At 31.6% G+C, this 20,841-nt stretch overlaps 2 protein-coding genes across 6 annotated transcripts; one reads left to right on the top strand and one right to left on the bottom strand.

The window, feature by feature from the left end:
• Positions 1-1,228: 1,228 nt before the first annotated feature.
• LOC123196345 (probable polyamine transporter At1g31830) lies at positions 1,229-5,901 on the bottom strand. Of its 4 annotated transcripts, none has more exons than XM_044610341.1 (2): positions 5,246-5,770; positions 1,229-2,886 (listed from the first exon to the last, which is right to left on the bottom strand). In XM_044610341.1, the coding sequence occupies exons 1-2, from the start codon at positions 5,315-5,317 to the stop codon at positions 1,417-1,419; spliced, it is 1,542 nt and encodes a 513-aa protein (XP_044466276.1). In that variant the 5' UTR covers positions 5,318-5,770; the 3' UTR covers positions 1,229-1,416. The 4 variants fall into 4 exon arrangements, 3 of the variants coding, with proteins under 3 accessions (XP_044466276.1, XP_044466275.1, XP_044466277.1); XM_044610340.1 differs by having other exon boundaries at positions 5,207-5,766; XM_044610342.1 differs by lacking the exon at positions 5,246-5,770 and adding an exon at positions 3,183-3,449.
• An 8,186-nt stretch (positions 5,902-14,087) lies between these two features.
• On the top strand, positions 14,088-20,785 carry LOC123196625 (carbon catabolite repressor protein 4 homolog 4). 2 transcript variants are annotated; one of them, XM_044610677.1, is made up of 10 exons: positions 14,088-14,223; positions 14,761-14,858; positions 15,960-16,000; positions 16,877-16,926; positions 17,583-17,652; positions 17,871-17,989; positions 18,923-19,056; positions 19,296-19,449; positions 19,575-19,722; positions 20,159-20,785. In XM_044610677.1, the coding sequence occupies exons 2-10, from the start codon at positions 14,777-14,779 to the stop codon at positions 20,462-20,464; spliced, it is 1,104 nt and encodes a 367-aa protein (XP_044466612.1). In that variant the 5' UTR covers positions 14,088-14,223; positions 14,761-14,776; the 3' UTR covers positions 20,465-20,785. The 2 variants fall into 2 exon arrangements, with proteins under 2 accessions (XP_044466612.1, XP_044466611.1); XM_044610676.1 differs by having other exon boundaries at positions 14,107-14,338.
• The last annotated feature ends 56 nt before the right edge of the window (positions 20,786-20,841 follow it).

Below are 20,841 nucleotides of genomic sequence, written 5' to 3'. Positions count from 1 at the left end.
TTTAAAAATAGATGGGTGTTTAGATTTTTCATCAGACATAAATATGCTTTTGAGATAGAGCTAAAAAAGAGGTGGGATATAGTCCTTTTCTGAATTTTTAATTTTTTAATGGACCCTCTCCCAAAGCTGTGACACAATCCATGCCTTTGTCAGTCGTGCTCCTACAAACCATGTCAAAACTGTGGATTTGGACGGGACCATAGTCCAGGCTGACCATCCTACCGTGTCTATTCATTTCCAACACTTAAGTGCTCAAGAATGATCCTGCAAAATAAATCCTTAGTTGAGCATCTGGGCCCCCCCAGAAACTGTTTGAACTTGGCCCAATAAGCTCAATTGGGTAGGTAATGAGTGGAAACAGTACTGTAATTTTTTAGCCTTCCCCAATTAAGTGCAAACCCAAAAAACCCAATCTCCAATGTTTTCTTTTTAATACCAGATTTAACCGAAGTGATTTTTGCACCCAGTGATTCCCCATTTCCTATTAGTATTGAGAGTAAAATTGTCTTAAAAAGGGCAAAATAATAAATATATAAATATGCAAAGCTTCTCAATTGTTTTCGCCGAACCACGTAAAATTTGTTTTTCTCTTCTCTATACATTCTGACTTTATATATTCTTGCATCAGAATCTCACTGATTCATATACTTATCCTAGTTGCAAATTTACAAACCAACGTAAATAAACTATTATTACCACTCACGTTTAAGGAAGACATGCTCATTTATAATTACTATATCAAACGAAAAGCATCCACAATTAGGGAGGAACAATCTGTTCTCATTAAGAAGGTAAAAGTCAAAGCAGGGCCACTTGTACAAACAAGCTATTTTCTGTAAAGATAGGCGAGAATTATCCCTTTCCAGTTTCAGGAGCCCCCTAAGCCAGGTAAAGTAAAGCTAAGATGCGCCAAAAACTACTTTGACAAATGTTCTTTTGGCAATTGGCATCTATTTTCTAACAAATATTCCTAGACTCATTAGGAACAGATTCTGAGAGAACTTTGACTAATGAAGTTGAAAGATTGAAGAGTGATGCTAGTTCTAAAGGGAATAAGCACGTAGGAACAATTACCAAATCTAAAATTTCAGCGGGTTCATCTTATTAAATTGTCATACAACGTAAAACAAACTAGTGAAAACTAACATGATTTCCTGTGCTATGAATGTTTGGATGTTTCTTGATGTTTAATGACCATTTCCATTTATCATCGCTCAAAAACCAAAGATGATGAACAGATTTCACTATTTATCACTACGCAATTAAATAGAAACATTAGTTTGTAAATAAAAACTTTTGCTTATGTGTCACATATATTGTTCTTTGATACCATGTGACAAGGGATTTGATGTTGGCCGCTCAGCACTACTGAACTAGGCCTTGATTCTTGGCCTCTCAAACTTTAGCTAGGATTTGTTACTCTATTAGTGCACCAGAACTTTCTTGGTTATGGCCATGAAGATCTGGGAGGTTGGTATTAGGGGAGAATTTCATCCATCTCCTTCTCTCAGCATACGTCAGACAAGGTTGCATCACAAGGCCAATCACCACAGCACCCAGGCTTACAGCTGCAACTTTCAGCGAAGAAAGAGCTAACACAACAAAAATCAGTATGGTTGGAGGAATGCACATAAGAATCGATCCAACTGTTCCAATGGGTATCTTGTAAGGACGAGAAGCAGCTGGATATTTCATTCTTAATCGTACAAATGCTAAGAACTCCAAAATCATACCAAAACAGTACAAGAAGTTCTCTGCAGCTACAATCTCCTGAAAGCTCAGCCATGACAGCAGAATCACACCAGATGCGGAGAATAAAATTCCAATCAAGGGTGTTCCATAACGAGATCTCTTAGCAAAACACTCAGGCAGCATTCCACGCTCAGCCATCCCCAAAAGTTGGAAAGAGTCACTGCTCATCTCAGCAATAAACATCCCCATATTTGACATTGCCGCAGCCCCTTGAATCCACCATCTCAACCAAACTCCTCCGAGCAATTTAGCAATGTCTGAAAAATAACCATCAGTCCACAGCTCACGATTAAGTGGAACAGCACCAGTACCAATAAGAAGGGGGAAGAAATATCCAACAACAACCAAGATCAATGCATAAAACAGAGACTTTGGGAGAGTCTTCTTTGGGTTATCGACCTCTCCAGCTAATGTACTAATCGAATCCCAATAGTTTAGATTCCAGAAAAGAGTGTTCAAATACAAATTCCAATCCACCTCATGTAGATTCACCACAAGCCATCTTGAAGGCTCCAGCTTTGGAATTGCCACAAGTCCCATAACTATGAAAGGAAGGAGTGAAAAAACCCCTAAAAGGATAGCAACCCATCCCACAATGACTAAACCCCGATAGTTCAAGAAAGTGAGAATAGCAGTCAAACCTAGGGCTGAAAAGGTTCTAGGTAAACCACCACTTAGCGCTGGGATACCTGACTTCAAGTAGTCAAGAAACAGAACTGGGTATAAAGCATTATCAATAACCCCACTTAGCCATTTCATCCAACCTTGCTGAAACCCCCAGTAAGGACCTAAGGCAGATGACACCCAAACCACATAACCACCATTCTCAGGGAACATGGTACCCATCTCAGCAGTAATTAATGCTTCAGGGACACTCCATATGAGCGGGAAGATCAAAAAGCCAAGAAGCGCTAAAAGAGGACCAGCTGCCCCTACACTGTCCTCAATACCAAAAGGACCCCCAGAAACCTCATAGAAAATAAGGAAAACAAGAGGTAAAACTGATACTTTATTAATATTATACACCCTAGGAGAAGAAGCTTCTTCATTTATATTAACATACTGAGCACCATTGTTCTCCAACCCCATCGCAAATGAAGCTTCCCGTTCCCTATTCACACTTTTCCTCAATACCTGCATTCAGAATTCAATTCTCAGCATAATAAAAACCGGTTTCCCCTAAAATTGAAAGAACTATCAACTAAATGCAAATACAAATAAAGAGTGAAATCATACCCATCAACTAAATTTAAACATCAAACTCCAAGGATATATAAATGGGTCAGCTCAAATTTAACAATTGACGGCAAATCGGTAAAACATCAACGAAAAACAATAAACTATAAAACCAAAAAGAATTTAAAAGAAGAAATGAAAGATCAACAAAAAATAATCAAATTGAAGGGCGTAAACCAAAGAAATCGACAAACCATCAAAAGGGCATCATTGTAGTCGAAGACGCGAGAGTCGCTGGCGTCAAACCGAAGCTTAACACTCAAACCTTCAGTTCTCAACTAACAGGCAAAGTGTCAATTTGCACCCACATTATAATAGCCCATATTAGATTTATACCATCAAGTTGCGAGAATGTTGGATGGATATAGCGGGTAGTTTTGGCTTTAGAATAGTGATATATAAGTAAATTTTTAAATAATTAAGATATAATTTATGAGATTAATTAATTATCAATCATATTTAAAACTCAAATTATAAAAATATTTTTAATTAAATTTTTTAAAATATAAATTAATTAATTTTATACAAGACATTTTAGTATTTCACTTTATGCGCTCAATCTAATTCTAAAATTCTAAAAACTTTTACAACTTATTTAACCAATTATAAATAAACTTTTTTTTTTTTCAATTATTCAACACAATTCAATTTTTTTATAATATTTCTCTTTATTGAAAATATAAATTTAGAAAATTAAAATATGTTTTTTTTAATTAAGCTCAAATCAAATTTGACTAATCCCAATTTTAACTAATCCTCCTTACTTCAAATTCAAGCTTGATAATATCTTATACCCGTTATTCAAGCTTTACTAATAATTGCTCATTTTAAATTTGATCGAACCAATTGAAAACAAAGCTTAAATCACCTTAGTTTGAATTTAATCTTGATGAAAATTATTGTATATTCTAAATAAATAAGTTGTAATATTTGAAGATAATATCCATTTGTTTGTTTATTGTACTAAGTTTATTTTTGGAAAGTTATTGTCTTTCTTTTTCCACCATGCTCACACAATATCCTCCTTTCTGCATCATTCACTTGTTTTATTCTGCACAAACTTAAATGCTAAGCACACCGACGCATAAAATGTGCGGAATAGAATAAGGACAACTTGATGACTCATTGCCAAGTGGGAGCCATTATTCACTCTCTTGTCTTTTTTCTTCTTTTTTTTTTTATTGTGTCAATTTCATCTTTATTCTTCTCTATTTATCAAATAATAAAAGGCAATATTAGTATTTTTAAAAAAATTTGTTCATAAACTTTAAAAAACTTAAATATTTACTTATTTATTAATTTTTATAATTATTATCATAAATAAAATTATCATTTAATAAAAATATTTAAAAAACTAAAAATTTATCATTTTTTTTTCTAAGTTTAAAAATTTAACATATTCTTCTTCACCCCTACCCAAAGTTTAAAAAGTGACAAATCCTCCCTAAAGTTTCGATCTTCTCCTCTCTGACAAACATCTCTTTTTTGCCTATTGGTATTCTCCCTCTCAATCGGCTTATCTCTCTCTCTTAGTCCCTCCACCACCTTCTCCTAGTTGTCTTCATCCGACCTTGGGATTTTTCAAACCTTGAGTGAGGAGTAAAGAAAAATTATTAGATTTATGAGAGCAAATATGATAAATTTTTAATTTTTTAAATATTTTTATTAAATAAAGATTTTACTCTTGATAATAACTACAAAAATTAACAAATAGATAGATGTTTAAATTTTTAAAAATTAATAAATAAAAACTCAAAAAAACACTAATCTCTATTTACGAATAAGCCCTTTGGCTATGATAAAACTATATTTCCACAACATAATTCCCACAAAATAATCTCGAAATGGGTCTATTGCATGACATATTTTATTCAAAATGTTGCCACTGTCACGGAATTATCTTAATAATAAGATTAAATAAATATAGGACTGGCTATTATATTATTGGTTATAATAATAATAAATAATTTCAAAAATTATCTGACCTCAGTTTTTGCAACGGCAACAGATAGCATAGCTCTCAATTATCCAAAATCAATTAATCAACTAATTTGTTAAGACTTTTCATCATCTACCAATTGAAGTATTACCTATAACATACTGTAATTTGAACCTTCTTGTATTTTTTTTTATGAATCTTATCAGAGATAATTGGCTGGATTAATCAAATCATTTTCTAGATTATAAGAAATAAAGTGAAAAGAGTTGGTGAAGTCACCTCATCATCCATAGCCACTTGAGATGGATTATCACTAACCGTATGTGGCTGTGGAAGATTCTGAACAGTGCTTCCGCCGTCACCAGAAACCTCCGCCGACGGTTCTTGCATGCTTTAGATCTCCTTACTCCGACCCCAAGTATAACGATTACAAGGCTCCAGAAAATACGAAACAAACAAATAAAAAAAGGAGCAGGTAAGAAACATACAATCATGACATATTCACGCGAAAAGATGCTTAAAGAAGTTGAGGAGGATAACGTGAAAATGCAAGTTAAATCTCTCTTACGAAACCGTTTCTAAACTCTGCTTTTTGTTCACGTTTTTCTTGTTTAGGTAAAATTTGGTTTCGTACGATTGTTATTTTTGTACAGTATTTGGGAAAGAGAGTAAGGCGGGATTTTCATATATGGAAGGGATTATCACATTTTTCCGGGAGACCGATGCAACATGGAGAGAACCCTATCTCAAACGTTAGGCTGGAGAGCACCAAGACATATAAACCCCAATTTAAAATATATGTTATATACATGTGGAACAAGATTTGAGAGAAAGGTTTAAGATGGAACAAAAAAAAAAAAAGAGCAAAAGCTAATCGAGAGAAGTGAAAAATGTGAATATATATTGCTTTTCCAGATGAACCAAATACAAAGAGAAATAGGGGTACTTATACGCTGAGCCACTATCATAGGAACCCAAAATTTTGACTTTCCCCTTATTGCATTCATTGTTTTTATACTCAAAGTCATATATAGGGCCTTATCTATGTCAAGTGGCCTTGTGGTGGGAAGCCACCTTGCGTATAACATTTCCCCTTATATTTTTATCACTTAAAAATAAGGGAGAAGGACTATTTCCCACCCAACTTTAGATGCTTTTTCAAAATACCATCCACGTCAGATGAAAATTCACTTTTCTCACCCATGGCCAAACTGTCGTCCAATTTTTCAGTTAGGGACGGGTAAAATCGTCATTTACTATTTAAAACTTTAAAACTTTAAAACTTTACCGTTTCTCCCCTCCAGGTTTTAAAAACTAATAACTAACCCATCCTCAAAGTTTGAAAAGTTTAGATTTTACCCCTAGGGTTTGCTTCCTTCACCGGCCACCACCAACGGCTGACGCAATCGATCGATCTCCCATCTCCGACTACAAAGGACGACGAAGGACGACCTTTCGTTGCCTAGATCTGGACGACGAAGCGTCGTCTAGATCTGGAAGAACAGACGAAGGACGACACTTCGTCGTCCTTCGTCGTAGCCTCTGGACCACGCAACGAGCGACGAAGGACGGCGAAGAGTCGTCTGGGTGGAGCGACGAAAAGATCTCTGTCTCTTCATCGCATCGTGCGACGAAGAGATCTCCGTCTCTTCGTCACACCGTGCGACGAGGAGATGAAGATCTCTTCATCGCACCATCGTCGTCGCACCAGGAGAAGGAGGAGGCCGGTGACGACGCCGGAGACGACGTCGGGAGATGAAGTTGAAGAATGGGGGTGAAACTGCTAGTTTTGAAAGTTATAGGGGGCGGCTGCATTTTGAAAAATATGGAAACCCTAGGTTTGGGGGTGAAAATGTTAGTTTTCAAAGTTTAAAAACTTTAGGTAAGGTGAAATATTAGTTTCTAAAACCTAAGGGGGGTGAATGGTAAAGCCCTTACATCAATTTTGGGATGAATTTTACAGACTAAATTGAGGGTATTTTTGTCATTTCATCTAACAAGGGTAAAATGTCCATTTTACCCTTATGCAAACAAAAATCATCCATATTAACAGCTCATGGGTGGGAAAAGTAGATTTTCATCTGCCGTGGAGGACATTTTGAAAAAGCATCTAAAGTTGGGTAGGAGATAGTCCTTCTCCCTAAAAATAATTACATTAACTTTATTTAAAAAAAAACTAGTAGAATAAAAACCAAAATAAAAAAATATAATTATTTAATGTCTTATAAAGTAGGGTTGGACATGTTAAAACTGCATCATTAAAAACCTTATTAAGAAAACCTAGTGAAGGAAAAAAAAGTATAGTGTACATTTGGTCCAAAATATTATAAACTTCAAAAATTTACTCCCCTTAATAAATGCTTCTTTTGATGAATGTTTCTCTTATTGTAGTGAAATTAATTTAGTTGCTTATTAAGTTGTTGTATACTGATATTATGCACTAACTTTTTAAATGTTAATATCGATAATGTCTTGATGAACAAATCTGCAAGATTTTCACTAGATCGTATTTGTTTGATATTAATCTTTTTGCTTTGTTAGAGCTCATAAGTGTAAAAAAACTTTAGTGAGATATGTTTGGTTCTGTCTTTTTGATGTATCCACCTTTAATTTAGGTGATACATGTTGTATTGTTTTTATATAATATCAAATGAGTGTCTATTGTAGAAGGAATATTGCATGTTTTCCAAATATGATGGATGATAAACCGTAACTATATGCATTTTTGTCTAGCTTCATAGAGAGCTAGAATTTCTGAATGATTTGAAGATATTGCAATCAAGTTTTGTTTGGTAAAACATCATGATATTGTTGTGTCATTATAAATGAAAACATATCTCATCTGTGAATGAACCTTATGGGGTAAAAAAGATAACCGACTTTTGCATATCCATTCAAATTAAGATTTTTAGGGGATTTGATAGAATAGAATAATCTCAAATTTCTAGTTTCACATAAGTAACAGAGTATATGTTTGATTCAATTTTTGTGGGGATGGGTTGGTGTAGAGTTAAACTGGACCAATAAATTGACTGTGAATGATATATCCGATTTAGTGTATTGAGCCAAATATAATAGGACTCCAATGATATTAAAATATAGTACTTCAGAATCGAGTATCTTTTCATCTTTTTCTTTAGGATGAAATGAGTATTTTTTTTGGATCAAGAGATTAAACAACCATTTGAATGTTCAAAGGATAAGTTTTATCCATATTAAAACGTTTTAATAATTTTTCAATATACATTAATTGATGAATAAATATTATATTTGAATTGTGCTTGATCTGTAGACTAAGATAATATTTTGTTTTCTCTAAATCCTTTATCTCAAATTCTTTTTTTATATATTCAACAGTTTTTGAGAACTTTTTAAGAATCTAATTAAATTCATGTTATTAACATAAACTATTAAAATAACAACTTTTGATTCTGATTTTTGATAAAACACATAGATATATAAGAGCATTCACATAACCTTCTTTTTTCAAATATTCACTGCGGTAATTGTACTATTGTTGTCTAAATTGTTTTACCCGTACAATAATGTTTGTAATTTAATTGAGTATATGTCTCTTAAGTTGACTTTTTTTACTTCAGATAATTTAAATTCTTTATGGAGTTTTACATAAATTTTAGTATTCAAGTTTTTATACAAATAAATAATAAGTACATTCATTAGATGCATATCCAGTCTTTCAGAAACTATTAAACTGACTACATATTTGAATGTGATTATATCCATCACAGGTGTATTTGTTTTACCAAAGTTTATACTTGGTCTTTGGGAAGAGTCTTGGCTACAAACCTGACTTTATATCTAATAATCTCATTTTTCTCATTTTTTTCCTCATAAATACTCATTTATATCTAACGGGTTGTATGTCTTGAGGTGTTGGAACTACAAACCCAAACATTTGACGTTTTGTTAGAAAAACTAATTATGTTCAAATTGTTCCTTTTTATTTCAGCTAATCATGATTTTGTCTACACCCAACTACAGTACGTGATTCAAAATCATCATTATTTATAATTTCAATAGCTACTGCAAATAAGAATATATCATTAATATTAACCGTTTCATAGTTTCATATCTTTCGCATATAAACATAATTTAAAGATATTTTAGTAGTATCATTTTCTCGTTCTACAAAATTTTGTACCATTTTAGGAGTTTGTATTACTTTAGGAATTTAAGTCTTATCAAAGATTATAACCTTTTCTAGAAGAATATTAGATAATGTGAATTTTTCATTCATTTTAGGCTCATTATGATTGATATTTATTTAATTTTTTACCTTTTTTTTTTCAAGGAACAGTATCTTTTGATTTAACAAGTCTATCACGCATCTAACGTGTAGTTAGAGGTGTCGATGGGTCACGTCGGGCCGACTCAGGCTCCGCCCATCGAGCTAATGGGTCTGGTCGGCCCAAAGCCCAAACAGTAATGGGCTTTCGGGTCAGACCGACCCATTAATATATACAAGCCCAAGGCTCGACTGATATAAAAATTGGTTGTAAATGGGCCAGGGTTTAAATATTTAAAAAATTTATTTAAAATTTTTAAATACAAATTATTTTTCAAATTATAAAATATAAATAAATATATACTATGATAATATTCAAATGGATCGAATTCATTTGATATTTGATTCATTTGTAATATTTTATAATGAGAAAATTAAAATTATAAACATAAAAAATTATTATTTATGAATTTAGATATTTTCTGAAAGATAATTGATGAGAGAAAATAAGATTGAAAATATAATAAAATAATTGAGATTGAGAGATTTGTAAATGAAAGTGAAAATGAAGAAAAATTGAATAGATTTATATAAAAAAAATTAATTAATTAAAAAATTTTAAAAAAAATTGAAAACCTTCCCTCTCCGCCTAACAAGGCTTTTGCCTTGTGGCAGAAAAAAACACAAGGCAAAAGCCAGCAGAAATTATATATATAAAAAAAAATTAAGCAGTAGCAGGTCGGGCCGGGCCAGCCCATGTGCTTAATATTAAAGCTGAGGCCAACCCAATAGGCTCATGGGCTTAGCCGGACACGCTATAGTATCGGGTCGGGATTTCTCGTATCGTGCTTTATTTTCGTGCTTCGTGTCGGGGCTCCATTCGGCCGACCTAATTGACGTCTCTACGTGTAGTAGATTGATCAGTCACGATTTGAATAGACTGTTTAACAGTCACATTAATTCTTGCTAGTGCATTGGTAGCTGGAACTTGTGATCTTATCACTTTTGTCGTATCTACAATACATCATGTATTTGACTGATTATAATTTGTAAACATACTATTTTTTGTACTTCAGTTTCACTTTGGAATATACAAGGATATAGATAAGACATGATAAGTACATATCAAGTAAGTATATGTCTAACTTTAGGAGGAATTTTCTTTTTCCTTAATGGTAGAAATGTTGTCTCATCAAAGTAATAATCTATAAATCATGCAGTAAACAAATTACCTATTAATAGTTTCAACTACTTGATAATGAATAGTAAAGTATATCTAATATAAATTCACAAACGACGTTGTGGTCTCATGTTTGTGCATTGAAGAGACACAATAGAGACATATACAATACAACCAAATATTTTCAAACGAGATATATCAAGTTAATGACCAAAAACTAATTGTATGGGAAAATATTGATGATAAGAGAAATGTCGCAAGTGAATTAACACTGTAGCATGTAATATAGTATGTCCTTACATAGAAGTTCATAATTGAGTTCCTAGTGATAAGATACATGTGATTATCTAGAGTCGTTTAATAAAAAACTCAACTAATCAATTCTGAGTGTGGACATGCAGGACTAGATGTTCAACATCAATCCTTGTAGACATACAATAATTATCAGATATCTTAGATGTAAATTCACTAATATTATCTAGTCATATTCACTTAATCAAATAATTTGTAAAATATGTATTTAATTTGATAATTTGTATTAACAATTTAATAAATGTAACATTTTAAATTGACAATAAAGAAATATGAGACTATCGTGCAGATGCATAAATTAAGATCATAAATAACTAAATACCCCACTTAGTAGATAAATGGGTTTACATATGTTCTCTGGAATCCTTCGCAGGAATGATGAAGATTCAACTCTAATTTTAGAGGGCGATGGTCTCATTATTATTTTGTCTTGAGAACAGACAGTGAAAAATTTTTCACTGAACAATAAAATTTTATATTTTTAAATGTATATTCATGTGAATTTTCAACAATTCTATATATTATTGTAAATTCTGGGTGACGTAGATGGTTATGTCAAAACATAAAAACTTTTAGATCAGAGAACTCTTGGTTCGATACTTCATATGTTTCAATTGTCTTTATAATTGTATAATATAATTCAGATGATAAAACAAATAATTTTTCTAGTATAAGTCTTCTTTTGAACGTATTACTAGTTATATAGATAAATTCTATACCATTTTCATTCACGGTTTTAATGTGATAACCATTATTTTTATATCTTTAAAACTAAATATATTTTTTCTAGATTTACTTGAATATAATGCATTATCGATCCTTAATTTGTATTAGATATGGGTCCATCCATGGCAGGTCGATTCGACCCAATTTTCTTAAATGTCAAAGGGTAATTATTGGTGGTTAATAATTGACAGTTGAACTCTTATAAAAAGTCCTTACGGTCTCCCCAAAAAATATATGCCATTTTTTTTACCAAAGAAATATTGTCCACCTAACACACAAAAATTAACACAGATTCTGTCTCCTAAAATGAAAATTAGTATGTACGCAAATAGCGTTGTGGAAATAAACTAACGTCGATACTTTATGTCGTATTCAAAGAAGCTTCATCAAAAATTAATCCAGGTACTCAAATCCTTATTTATAGAATTCATAAAATTTGATTTTGACATGTTTAATTATTCCCAACAATTTGGACCTAATTTTTTAACAAAATTGTGACTCTTTTAGAATCTTTAATTAAATTTATTGATCTTAATATAATATTTACTTTAACTTATGTTAAAGTTAAGAAAATTTTTTTCTTTGATAATTGTGTGCGTTGTTACACTATTCACTAAACATATGTCTCAATCATCAACATTTTAAGTCAACACTTTAGTTTTGAAACTCATATCTTTTTATTTAAAAATTACATTAGTCGTAATGTATACAAAATCTTGAAATGAAGGAGAACATTATAAAAAACACAAAATAATATTTATGTCTTCAAAATAGTTATATATGATAGATTTTAATTATAAAAATCTTGGACATTCATGTCACTATTCAAGTGACTCATATTTTTATTCCTGAAAGAAATGTTGAAACATCAAGATTCATTAGATCTACAGGATTTAAATCATAAAAAATTTTATTCTTTTGGAGGCTTAATATAGATACACCTAATGTTTGTGTGTACTACAAAATACAAAACCAATAACATTTATGACAATGTTTATTATTTTGTGGTTTACTTTGCATTATTCTTTATTTCGTTTCAGTTTTAGTTCACTTCCGATGGTATGACTGAGATTTTCTATATTAAACATCTTCAAATTGAAAATTATTTCACTCATGATAACTATTTCTGGTAATTGCGTTCATTTGAAGGAATAATGCAATATTTATGGGCGAGTTTGATGGGTTTTCATTAACGAAAAAATATTAATTTAAAATTTCTTTTCTCGATATTATAACTATTAGAGCATATTATTATAAAAAAAATAAAGATAGAGAATACTTTTTCTTTCACATTATCTTAATCAGGGAAAAATTCTGAACATCACAGATTTATACTAAATTACAAAATCATTGGGAGTATTATTGAATCTGAAGGAATAATGCAATATTTGTGGGGGAGTTTGATGGGTTTTCATTAACGAAAAAATATTAATTTAGAATTTCTTTTTCCGATATTATTATTATTATAAAAAAAATAAAAGTGGAGAATGTTTTTTCTTCCACATTATCTTAATAAGGGAAAAATTCTGAACATCACAGAATTATACTAAATTACAGAACTATTAAGAGTATTATTGAATCTGATGTTCAAATTTATCTTTTAAATTTATTCACAAATCTGGTGGATGTATCATTATATCCACATATTCTGCTTACAATCCTTCAGGGATGTGATGCCAATAAAATATTGCCTTGGATTTGTCCTTCTAGCACATTTTATTTAATCAATATTTTAAGACTCATAAATTTTAGGTGGAGAGTCATATAAAAAGTCCATTTAATATTATCCATCCAATTTTAAGAATTTCAAGTTCAAATATTGTCATATTTACAAAATTTCTGGTTTTATAAACAATATATATGAGTTAAAATTTAAAACTTTAAGTTCAAATGTTATCTCATATTTGCAAAACAACTAATTTTATAGGGAAAATATTGGAATTAATTTTTGGAAACTTTAGGTCCATGTATTATCTCATATTTACAAAACTTCTAATTTTGTAATTAGTATTCAGAATATTATAATATGTATTCTGATTATAGTTTAAACTTCAAGTTCATATTCTTCACAATTTATATTAACTTCAGGTTGTAAATATGATATAGTTATTATAAAATAAATATGTTAATGAAACTTGAGACTTCGAGCCAATATATATATTCTCACGATTTTATAAACTTCAGGTTACAAATCAGATACAATTATTATAATAAAAATAAATGTTCAAATAATACTCATGATTTTAAGTCTAAATTCATGATTTTGTAAACTTCGGATTACAAATAATATTCATGACTTCAGATATAAATTTATGATATTTAGGATTTCAAGTCTAGATTCATGATTTTATAAACTTCGGATTGTAAATATAATATAAATATAAATAAAAAATTAAATAGAAATAACAATAATTAAAATATCAATAGTTTGTATTTTATAAATAAAATAATATTATAATTGAGATATTTGTATTTATAATATATAAATAAAATAATAATATGATTAAAAGATAACTAAGAGTAAAATATATTTGAGTTGATTGTATTGGTAACGTATTATAAATATAATAAAATAAATATACGTAGAAGAAGATTTGAAAGATAGATTTAAAATGGAATAGAAAGAAATAATATCAAAAACTAATTGAAATAGGTGAAAAATGTGAATATACGGAGACTTATCATCCCAAGTGGTCTTGTGGTGGGAAGCCGCCTTTTACATATCACGCTAATATTTTTTAACACATAATCCTGTACAAAAGTCTGCCTTCCAAGGTTCAAGTTTAGACGGCTAACCCTCAAGCAAACAGGAAGCATTATAACAAACAGTTGGTACGCAAGAAATTCGATACTCTCTCTATCTATGTTTTCTGGAGCCGCACTGACGCTGTATCATGCTAAAGACTTTTCCATTGCTTCCGCGGCTATCTGTTACCTCCTTCACGAGGTTTCTCTTTCTCGTGGTTAAATTTTACATTCAAATTTTTATGCGGCTCGCTTTGTTCTATTCTGTGATTAAAAGTTATTTTAAATGGTTTTCTTCTGGCTTTTGATATAATATATTCTGTGATTATAATCTTTTCCGGCTGGTTCAGCAGTTAGTGTGAACAATGCATAGTTTAATGAAAGTATTTCTCTCTGTTTGTTGCCATTGGAGTGACAGAAATAGATTCTCTAAGTGTTTTAAGTGTGTAATATGGTGGAAATGTGAATGAGGCAGCATTTGTATAAAATTTGATTTGTTTTTTACGCGTGAGTGCATATTATACAGATAAGAGCGCCTTATGGAAAGTGTACATGACGTTACTATGTATATATTTTAAAATTTATTTGTCTTGTATTAAAATTCTTTTGTTCGATATTCTACAGAGTTTGTTGCAGCAGAATGAGCACAAAGCCAGCGTTAGCAAGTCCAAAATTCATTTCTGTTGAAGGGGGTGATATCCATTCGAGGAGTAAAAGTGATGGTATGTAAATTTTCGGTTTATTGGTTTATCATTTGCAATCATGCACATTGGAATTTTTTTAGTATTACTTATGATATTGACACTTTGATGTGTATTTTCCCTACCCATCTCTTTACATTAGGTCATGATTTTACTTCTTATATCTGAACAACAAGGCTCTTGAATCTTGAGTAATTTAACTCTTACCAGTCTGAACTCTCAAGAATTGATCATTTACAGGAATTAAAATTCTTGAAAGCACATGGACCCTAATTTACTTTTATCTCGCTCCAAATATAGAATTAGGCCTGCAACTTTATCCATTTTTAATGGTAGTGAGGACTGAAGAGCACAGTTTGGAACATTACGTTTGGCTTTCAAAAATTACTTGTTGCTGCATTTTTATCGAGATTCAGGATGTTCATTGGTTATAATTGACATAAATTGTTTGCAAAAATTGTTGAGTGTTCTGACGCTACACTCCATAGGGATGCTACTTAATGATATTAGTGATTGGCAGTTATTTAGTTATGGGGCATGCTCAGTTGTGCAGAGTAGTGATGGTCTATTGTCATTTCGATCTATTTTAATTGATACACTAATGCTATACTAACAAATAACTTTGTGTTCCAAGTGATGTGACAACTAAATTTGGTTTTACCACATAAATGAAGGGACAATGTATTAAGTCATATAACTATGTCTCAACAAAGATGTAAAGGTTTCAGATCTCCCTGAGGTTATCTACTTGTAGTGACACAGCAATTAGTTATCTAGAGGGATTCCTCAGAAAGAAAAAGAAAAGGATGTATTAAATTCAAATGCATGGTTTTTGGGTTTTATCTGATCTTTATACCCTCTGAAAAAAGGTCAACTACTAAGTTTGCTTTACCCTCTTTCAATACAGAAGATGCAAAACTTTTGTCATGGTTTAAGTAGAAAAGACTTCTTTAGTGTAGTTGCTGGATCCCCATTTTGTTTTTAATTATACATCTAAGGGTGGTTTGAGGTTAGAAAGGAAACATTATGATGAACAGAGAGTAAGATTTTCATTCACTGTCTCTATCATGACATCTTGAAATCTGATCTTCTAAGCATGATTTCTCAAATTTGATATTTCAGGTGTCAATTTCAGTCTTGTCTCCTATAACATATTAGCACAGGTATGATAAACTTATCACCAGCTGTCAACTTTTTCGTAATTTGAGTGATGTATTATGATCTTTAACTTATCAAGTATTATCTAATGGGGTACTTATAGAAAGTTGTTTCTTTTGTTTGGTGCCAATATCACTTTGATTACATAGCACAAAGATGTTAGAGTTAGATAATAAAAATAATTAATTGATATTGATTATGATAATAGTGATAAGATGATATATGAGATTTGAATTTGAAGATTAGAATATTATTTAATTAGAATAATATTTATACAGTATAATAATTGATTAGGACTAATATTAAGGCAAAATCAAATGTGACTGGGGAGTTATGAAACATGTATGGCAGATATTGGCATTATACGAAAAAGGGAGCTGAGATTGTAAAAAGGAATAAGAAAGAATATCCTTTCGAGTTTAGGATAGCTTTTGACTGATTGAGAGGCTGTAACCTTTGGAGAATTTGGCACCTATTGTTGCCATTAGGGGTGTTCATAAATATTTGTTATTCGATCCGAATCAATATCATAACCAATATCTGCATTGAAAAATAGGGTATCTGAAAAAGCAGTTCGGCTAGCTATATTTACTTTGTGCTTAAAGCAAGTAAAACTTTGGTGGGAAAAAAATGTAACACTTTGAAGGCCAAAAAGTATGTCAATTCTCTGGGTTGCATCATCACATCCTTGAAAAATAGGTATTTGTGTATTCTAATGGAATGGAACTCATATCTGAGTTTTCTATTAAGATTGACTTATGTAAAAGCTTAAACCTTTATAAAGGAATTTCATAGATGTAGTTTTGAGATATCAAAATTGTTTGGTGCTTGGTTATAGAAGTATTTGATTCTAACATGCCAGAGATTGTTTTATTGTGTAGGTTTATGTGAAGAGTTCTCTCTTTCCACACTCTCCATCTGCTTGCCTCAAGTAAATCTTCATACTTATGTTCCATCCCTTTTGATAAGTTGCTTTATTGTTTTTTTTTTAATTGATGTCATTAGTTTCCATGCCTCTTGACCTCACCTTTTAGCTGTAGGATAAAAGATAAAGAATTCATGTGTTCGTAATTGAAATCATTTATCATGCATTTGTAATAAGCTTTATTCTGACAACATTTGTGTTGAATAAACACCAACCTGATTTCGTTTTTCATATAATTTGAAAAACTATTCTTTGGAGCTTCAAGAAGCCTCTTTTTCTTTATTAATTGATGCCATGACTTTCCCTAACATGATTAGGGAGGTCTTTTCTTTTTAAGTCACGGGCTTCTGATGTTTATGGATTGACAACTCCTCCACACTTTTTTGTTGGCAGATTTGATGTCTTATAGCGTGCCATCTTCTTTAGAACTTTTTGACTATTTGTTTGACTTTAATGTGATTTGTGTTGTATCTACTTAGATTACTGACTGGTCATCTATTAGCTGGCCTAGTTTGGCAGACTAGTATCTAAGGGAATTAATTATTGAATTCATAAAAGGATCAAGCATACATTTTCTGCATGCAGGTCCATCATACATATTTGTTAACATCTGAATAAGTAATTACACGAGTTTTAAAGTTTAAAATCTGTCTACATCACAGGTGGAAGAACCGGTCAAAGGCAATTTTAACTGTTCTGAAGAACTTTGATGCTGACTTCCTATGCATACAGGTTTCATTTACATGTATATATGTTGTTGGGATTGGGAGTTCCATTTGTCTTTGCTTTAGGTCATTTTCTTCCTGCATAATCTGTGAATTTTAAAATTTTATTTACCCAAAACTATGTTCCTTCATATCTGCAATCTAGTGCAGGTGCATAAAGCGCATATTTCTGCTTTTATTTACAGTCATTTATATTAATATATTGTCTTTGTGGAACCTTACCAGGAATTAGACGAGAGTGACTTTTACAAAGCAAATTTGAAGACTGATGGTTATTCTAGTATATATATTCAGAGAAGTGGGCAGAAGCGTGATGGGTGTGGAATTTTTTATAAGGACAATCGGTATGCTGACTTCTCTTTTTTTGTGATTCAGGATAGATGTTGCTTTTTTTGTAAGAGTTATGTTACCCAATTGGCAAAATGTTTAACCATGTGTTGTATTAAAAATTATATGTTGTATTGATTTCAAACAAACTTTACATTTTAAATGAAACTAGCTGTAGACATCCATAATTCTGTCACTAATCACAAATGCTACTGACAACTGAACTCAATGTATCTCGACTTCTAAACCTTGGATGGCTGTTTGGGTTTGGGATATAGTCAAATGGGTGGGATGGGATTGGAATCAGCCTTAGGCTAAAATATTACAAATCATTGATTCATTAGTAATAAGTTTAAAAATAGTTGGCTGCCCTGATTTTCCATTCTATAGCAACTGGTTGGACTGCCAAGTTACTAGTCTTTAAAACTTAAGCTTATAGGTAAGTAGGTAAGGAGGAAACAATAATTTTTAAGTTCTAATTATGTCATGCCACTTTCTAAGCATGTGAATATGAAAACCACACAGAATCTGTAAAGAGGGATAAACACAGCTTAGCTATATCTAGATATGAAGTAACCAATGAACCTAAATGCTTAAGTTGATAGGTAAGGGTATTTAAGCCCTATCAAGAGCTAAATACTACTAAAACCATTGGAAACTGTGCCTTCTTTACCTATAACATTAGTCAGTACTTTATAATGAAGAAGTTTGTTAACATTTACCCTGTGCTGAAGAGTCATTTGAAAAAATCAGATGCCAAGGTCCTCTATTCAAAACTTGAAAGTTTATCTACCAAAATTTGTGACATAAAGTGCTTTATATGCCATTATTTTAACCAACTATTAAAATAACAGTTTTTTCATTGACTTATGCACCCCAAAATTCATTACAATTGTTAAGTTATGTGTTCTTTCAGTCATAATTAAAACTATGAGTTGTCATTTGTTCAGTGCAGAGTTGCTTGTTGAGGAAAGAATAGAGTATAATGATCTTGCAAAGTCACTACAAAATGAAAATATTTCATATGGTAACAAACAGAATGATATCCCAACCATAGAGGATGAAGATGATGATCCAAAGAATGGTTTGTTCCGTTAATTCTTTTCATTTTTGGGTTTACTAATGTTAAAATGTTGTATAGATCATTGAAAGAATTTTTGTAACTATAAGTCAATATTTTATTGATGTACATAGGGCATAGAAGTTCAAGAGAATTTTAATTCATGATTTTCTGTTTCCATCTGAACAATGTCTTAGATTGGTCTTTCCATTGCCCGTCACTTAGTATGCTGGTGGCTTACTTCTTGAATGATCGTTTTTCAGGGTCATCATCAAAAAATAATACTTCAGAGGATCATGGAGATCTTAATGACCCTTATGTAAGGTTAAAACGTGACTGTGTAGGAATTATGGCTGCATTTAGACTTAAAGGACCATTTGATCATGTTGTTATTCTAGCTAATACACACCTTTATTGGTAAGTTGTTCATTTGTACATATTATTTTGTTACTATTGTTCATTCTTGTATTCTTGTCTTTTATGGTCTTTCAGTAATTTGAAGTTTTCTTCTCAGTCGTAATGTATATTGTTATTTCTGCCAGGGACCCAGAATTGGCTGATGTCAAACTTGCACAAGCTAAGTATCTATTATCACGCTTAGCTCAGTTTAAAACTCTGGTGTCTGACAGACATGAGTGTGCACCGTCTGTCTTTTTGGCTGGTGACTTCAATTCAGTCCCAAATGATAAGGTTTCTATTATTTTTCATTTTTTATATAATTCATTCATCATTTCATGCCTTGAATTGATCTAAATTTTTCCTTTAAGTTGTATGGTAATACTTGACTATGTGTGATAATGCAAGATTCAAGTCCCTAATTTGCGCACTATATGGTAAATAATTAATATAGATGTGATGTTATACGAGTATTAAATGTTATATCACTACACAAATGGCATCAAGTAAGTTGTATCGGAAACTCTATAGTTATGCGACTTTCCTAGCAAAAGTGTCTTATTTTTTATTTCAGAATGGTTTTGAATTGGTCTACTCTTTATTGTCTCGCACAACTCTCAAATATTATGTTTATACAGCTGTCTTAACATTTCTTAAGCTTTTAGAAATAAATTGATGCTTCTGCAGTCTTACATTCTTGCAATAGTTCTGAAGTGCTTCCTTTTTTCAGGTCTACAAGTACCTTACTTCAGGCTACTCTTCCTCAGAAACACTGGCAGAACATACTGAAGAGCTACCAATTCCCCTATGCAGTGTGTATGCTGTTACAAGAGGGGAACCGGCATTTACAAACTGCACCCCGGACTTCACCGATACTCTTGATTATATTTTCTTCTCTCCAGCAGATTGCTTAAAACCAATTAGTACCCTTGAACTTCCAAACTCAGACTCCCCAGAAGTTGCTGGTTGTTTACCAAATTACTACCATCCAAGCGATCATCTTCCAATTGGTGCCGAATTTGAAATCACCAGGTGATACAATATATCAAACATCCCTGAAGTTTACTTGTTCTTCTGTGTTCTAAGGACGGTGGAAAATGAGAGATCATACCGTAATTTCGGTACATGCTCTTGTAAACTTTTTTTTTTTGATGATTTTGTTTTGACCAAATTAAAATTGGAATTTGATTTGACCTCTATTTCATTAGCTGCCCTAGAGCTGAATAAGCTTTTCGATAGATTGACAATACTTTAGTGCTCATTATCTTCCAAACGTCATTAGAAATTATTTTGCGACAAGAAGCACTACCGTTGGTGATGAAAGATTTTATATGCCATGATATTTGATTTCTTGATAGGCTTTGTGCGTTTCCTATACTTTGGGAATTCCTCCAATAAGGTAATGATATTTCA

Source organism: Mangifera indica, chromosome 14, assembly GCF_011075055.1.
Source record: "Mangifera indica cultivar Alphonso chromosome 14, CATAS_Mindica_2.1, whole genome shotgun sequence".
NCBI lineage: Eukaryota > Viridiplantae > Streptophyta > Magnoliopsida > Sapindales > Anacardiaceae > Mangifera > Mangifera indica.
This window is presented reverse-complemented; position numbering and strand designations above follow the sequence as displayed.

What these genes read in the sequence shown, in the direction of transcription:
- LOC123196345 (XM_044610340.1), bottom strand. Translation starts at nt 5,317, where the DNA reads ATGCAAGAACCGTCGGCGGAGGTTTCTGGTGACGGCGGAAGCACTGTT. An exon ending in AAGTGGCTATGGATGATGAG is followed by an intron (nt 2,887 to 5,206) that starts GTGACTTCACCA and finishes TTCTGAATGCAG; the next exon opens with GTATTGAGGAAAAGTGTGAA.
- LOC123196625 (XM_044610676.1), top strand. Translation starts at nt 14,286, where the DNA reads ATGCTAAAGACTTTTCCATTGCTTCCGCGGCTATCTGTTACCTCCTTC. An exon ending in GCTAATACACACCTTTATTG is followed by an intron (nt 19,450 to 19,574) that starts GTAAGTTGTTCA and finishes TATTTCTGCCAG; the next exon opens with GGACCCAGAATTGGCTGATG. An exon ending in ATTCAGTCCCAAATGATAAG is followed by an intron (nt 19,723 to 20,158) that starts GTTTCTATTATT and finishes TCCTTTTTTCAG; the next exon opens with GTCTACAAGTACCTTACTTC.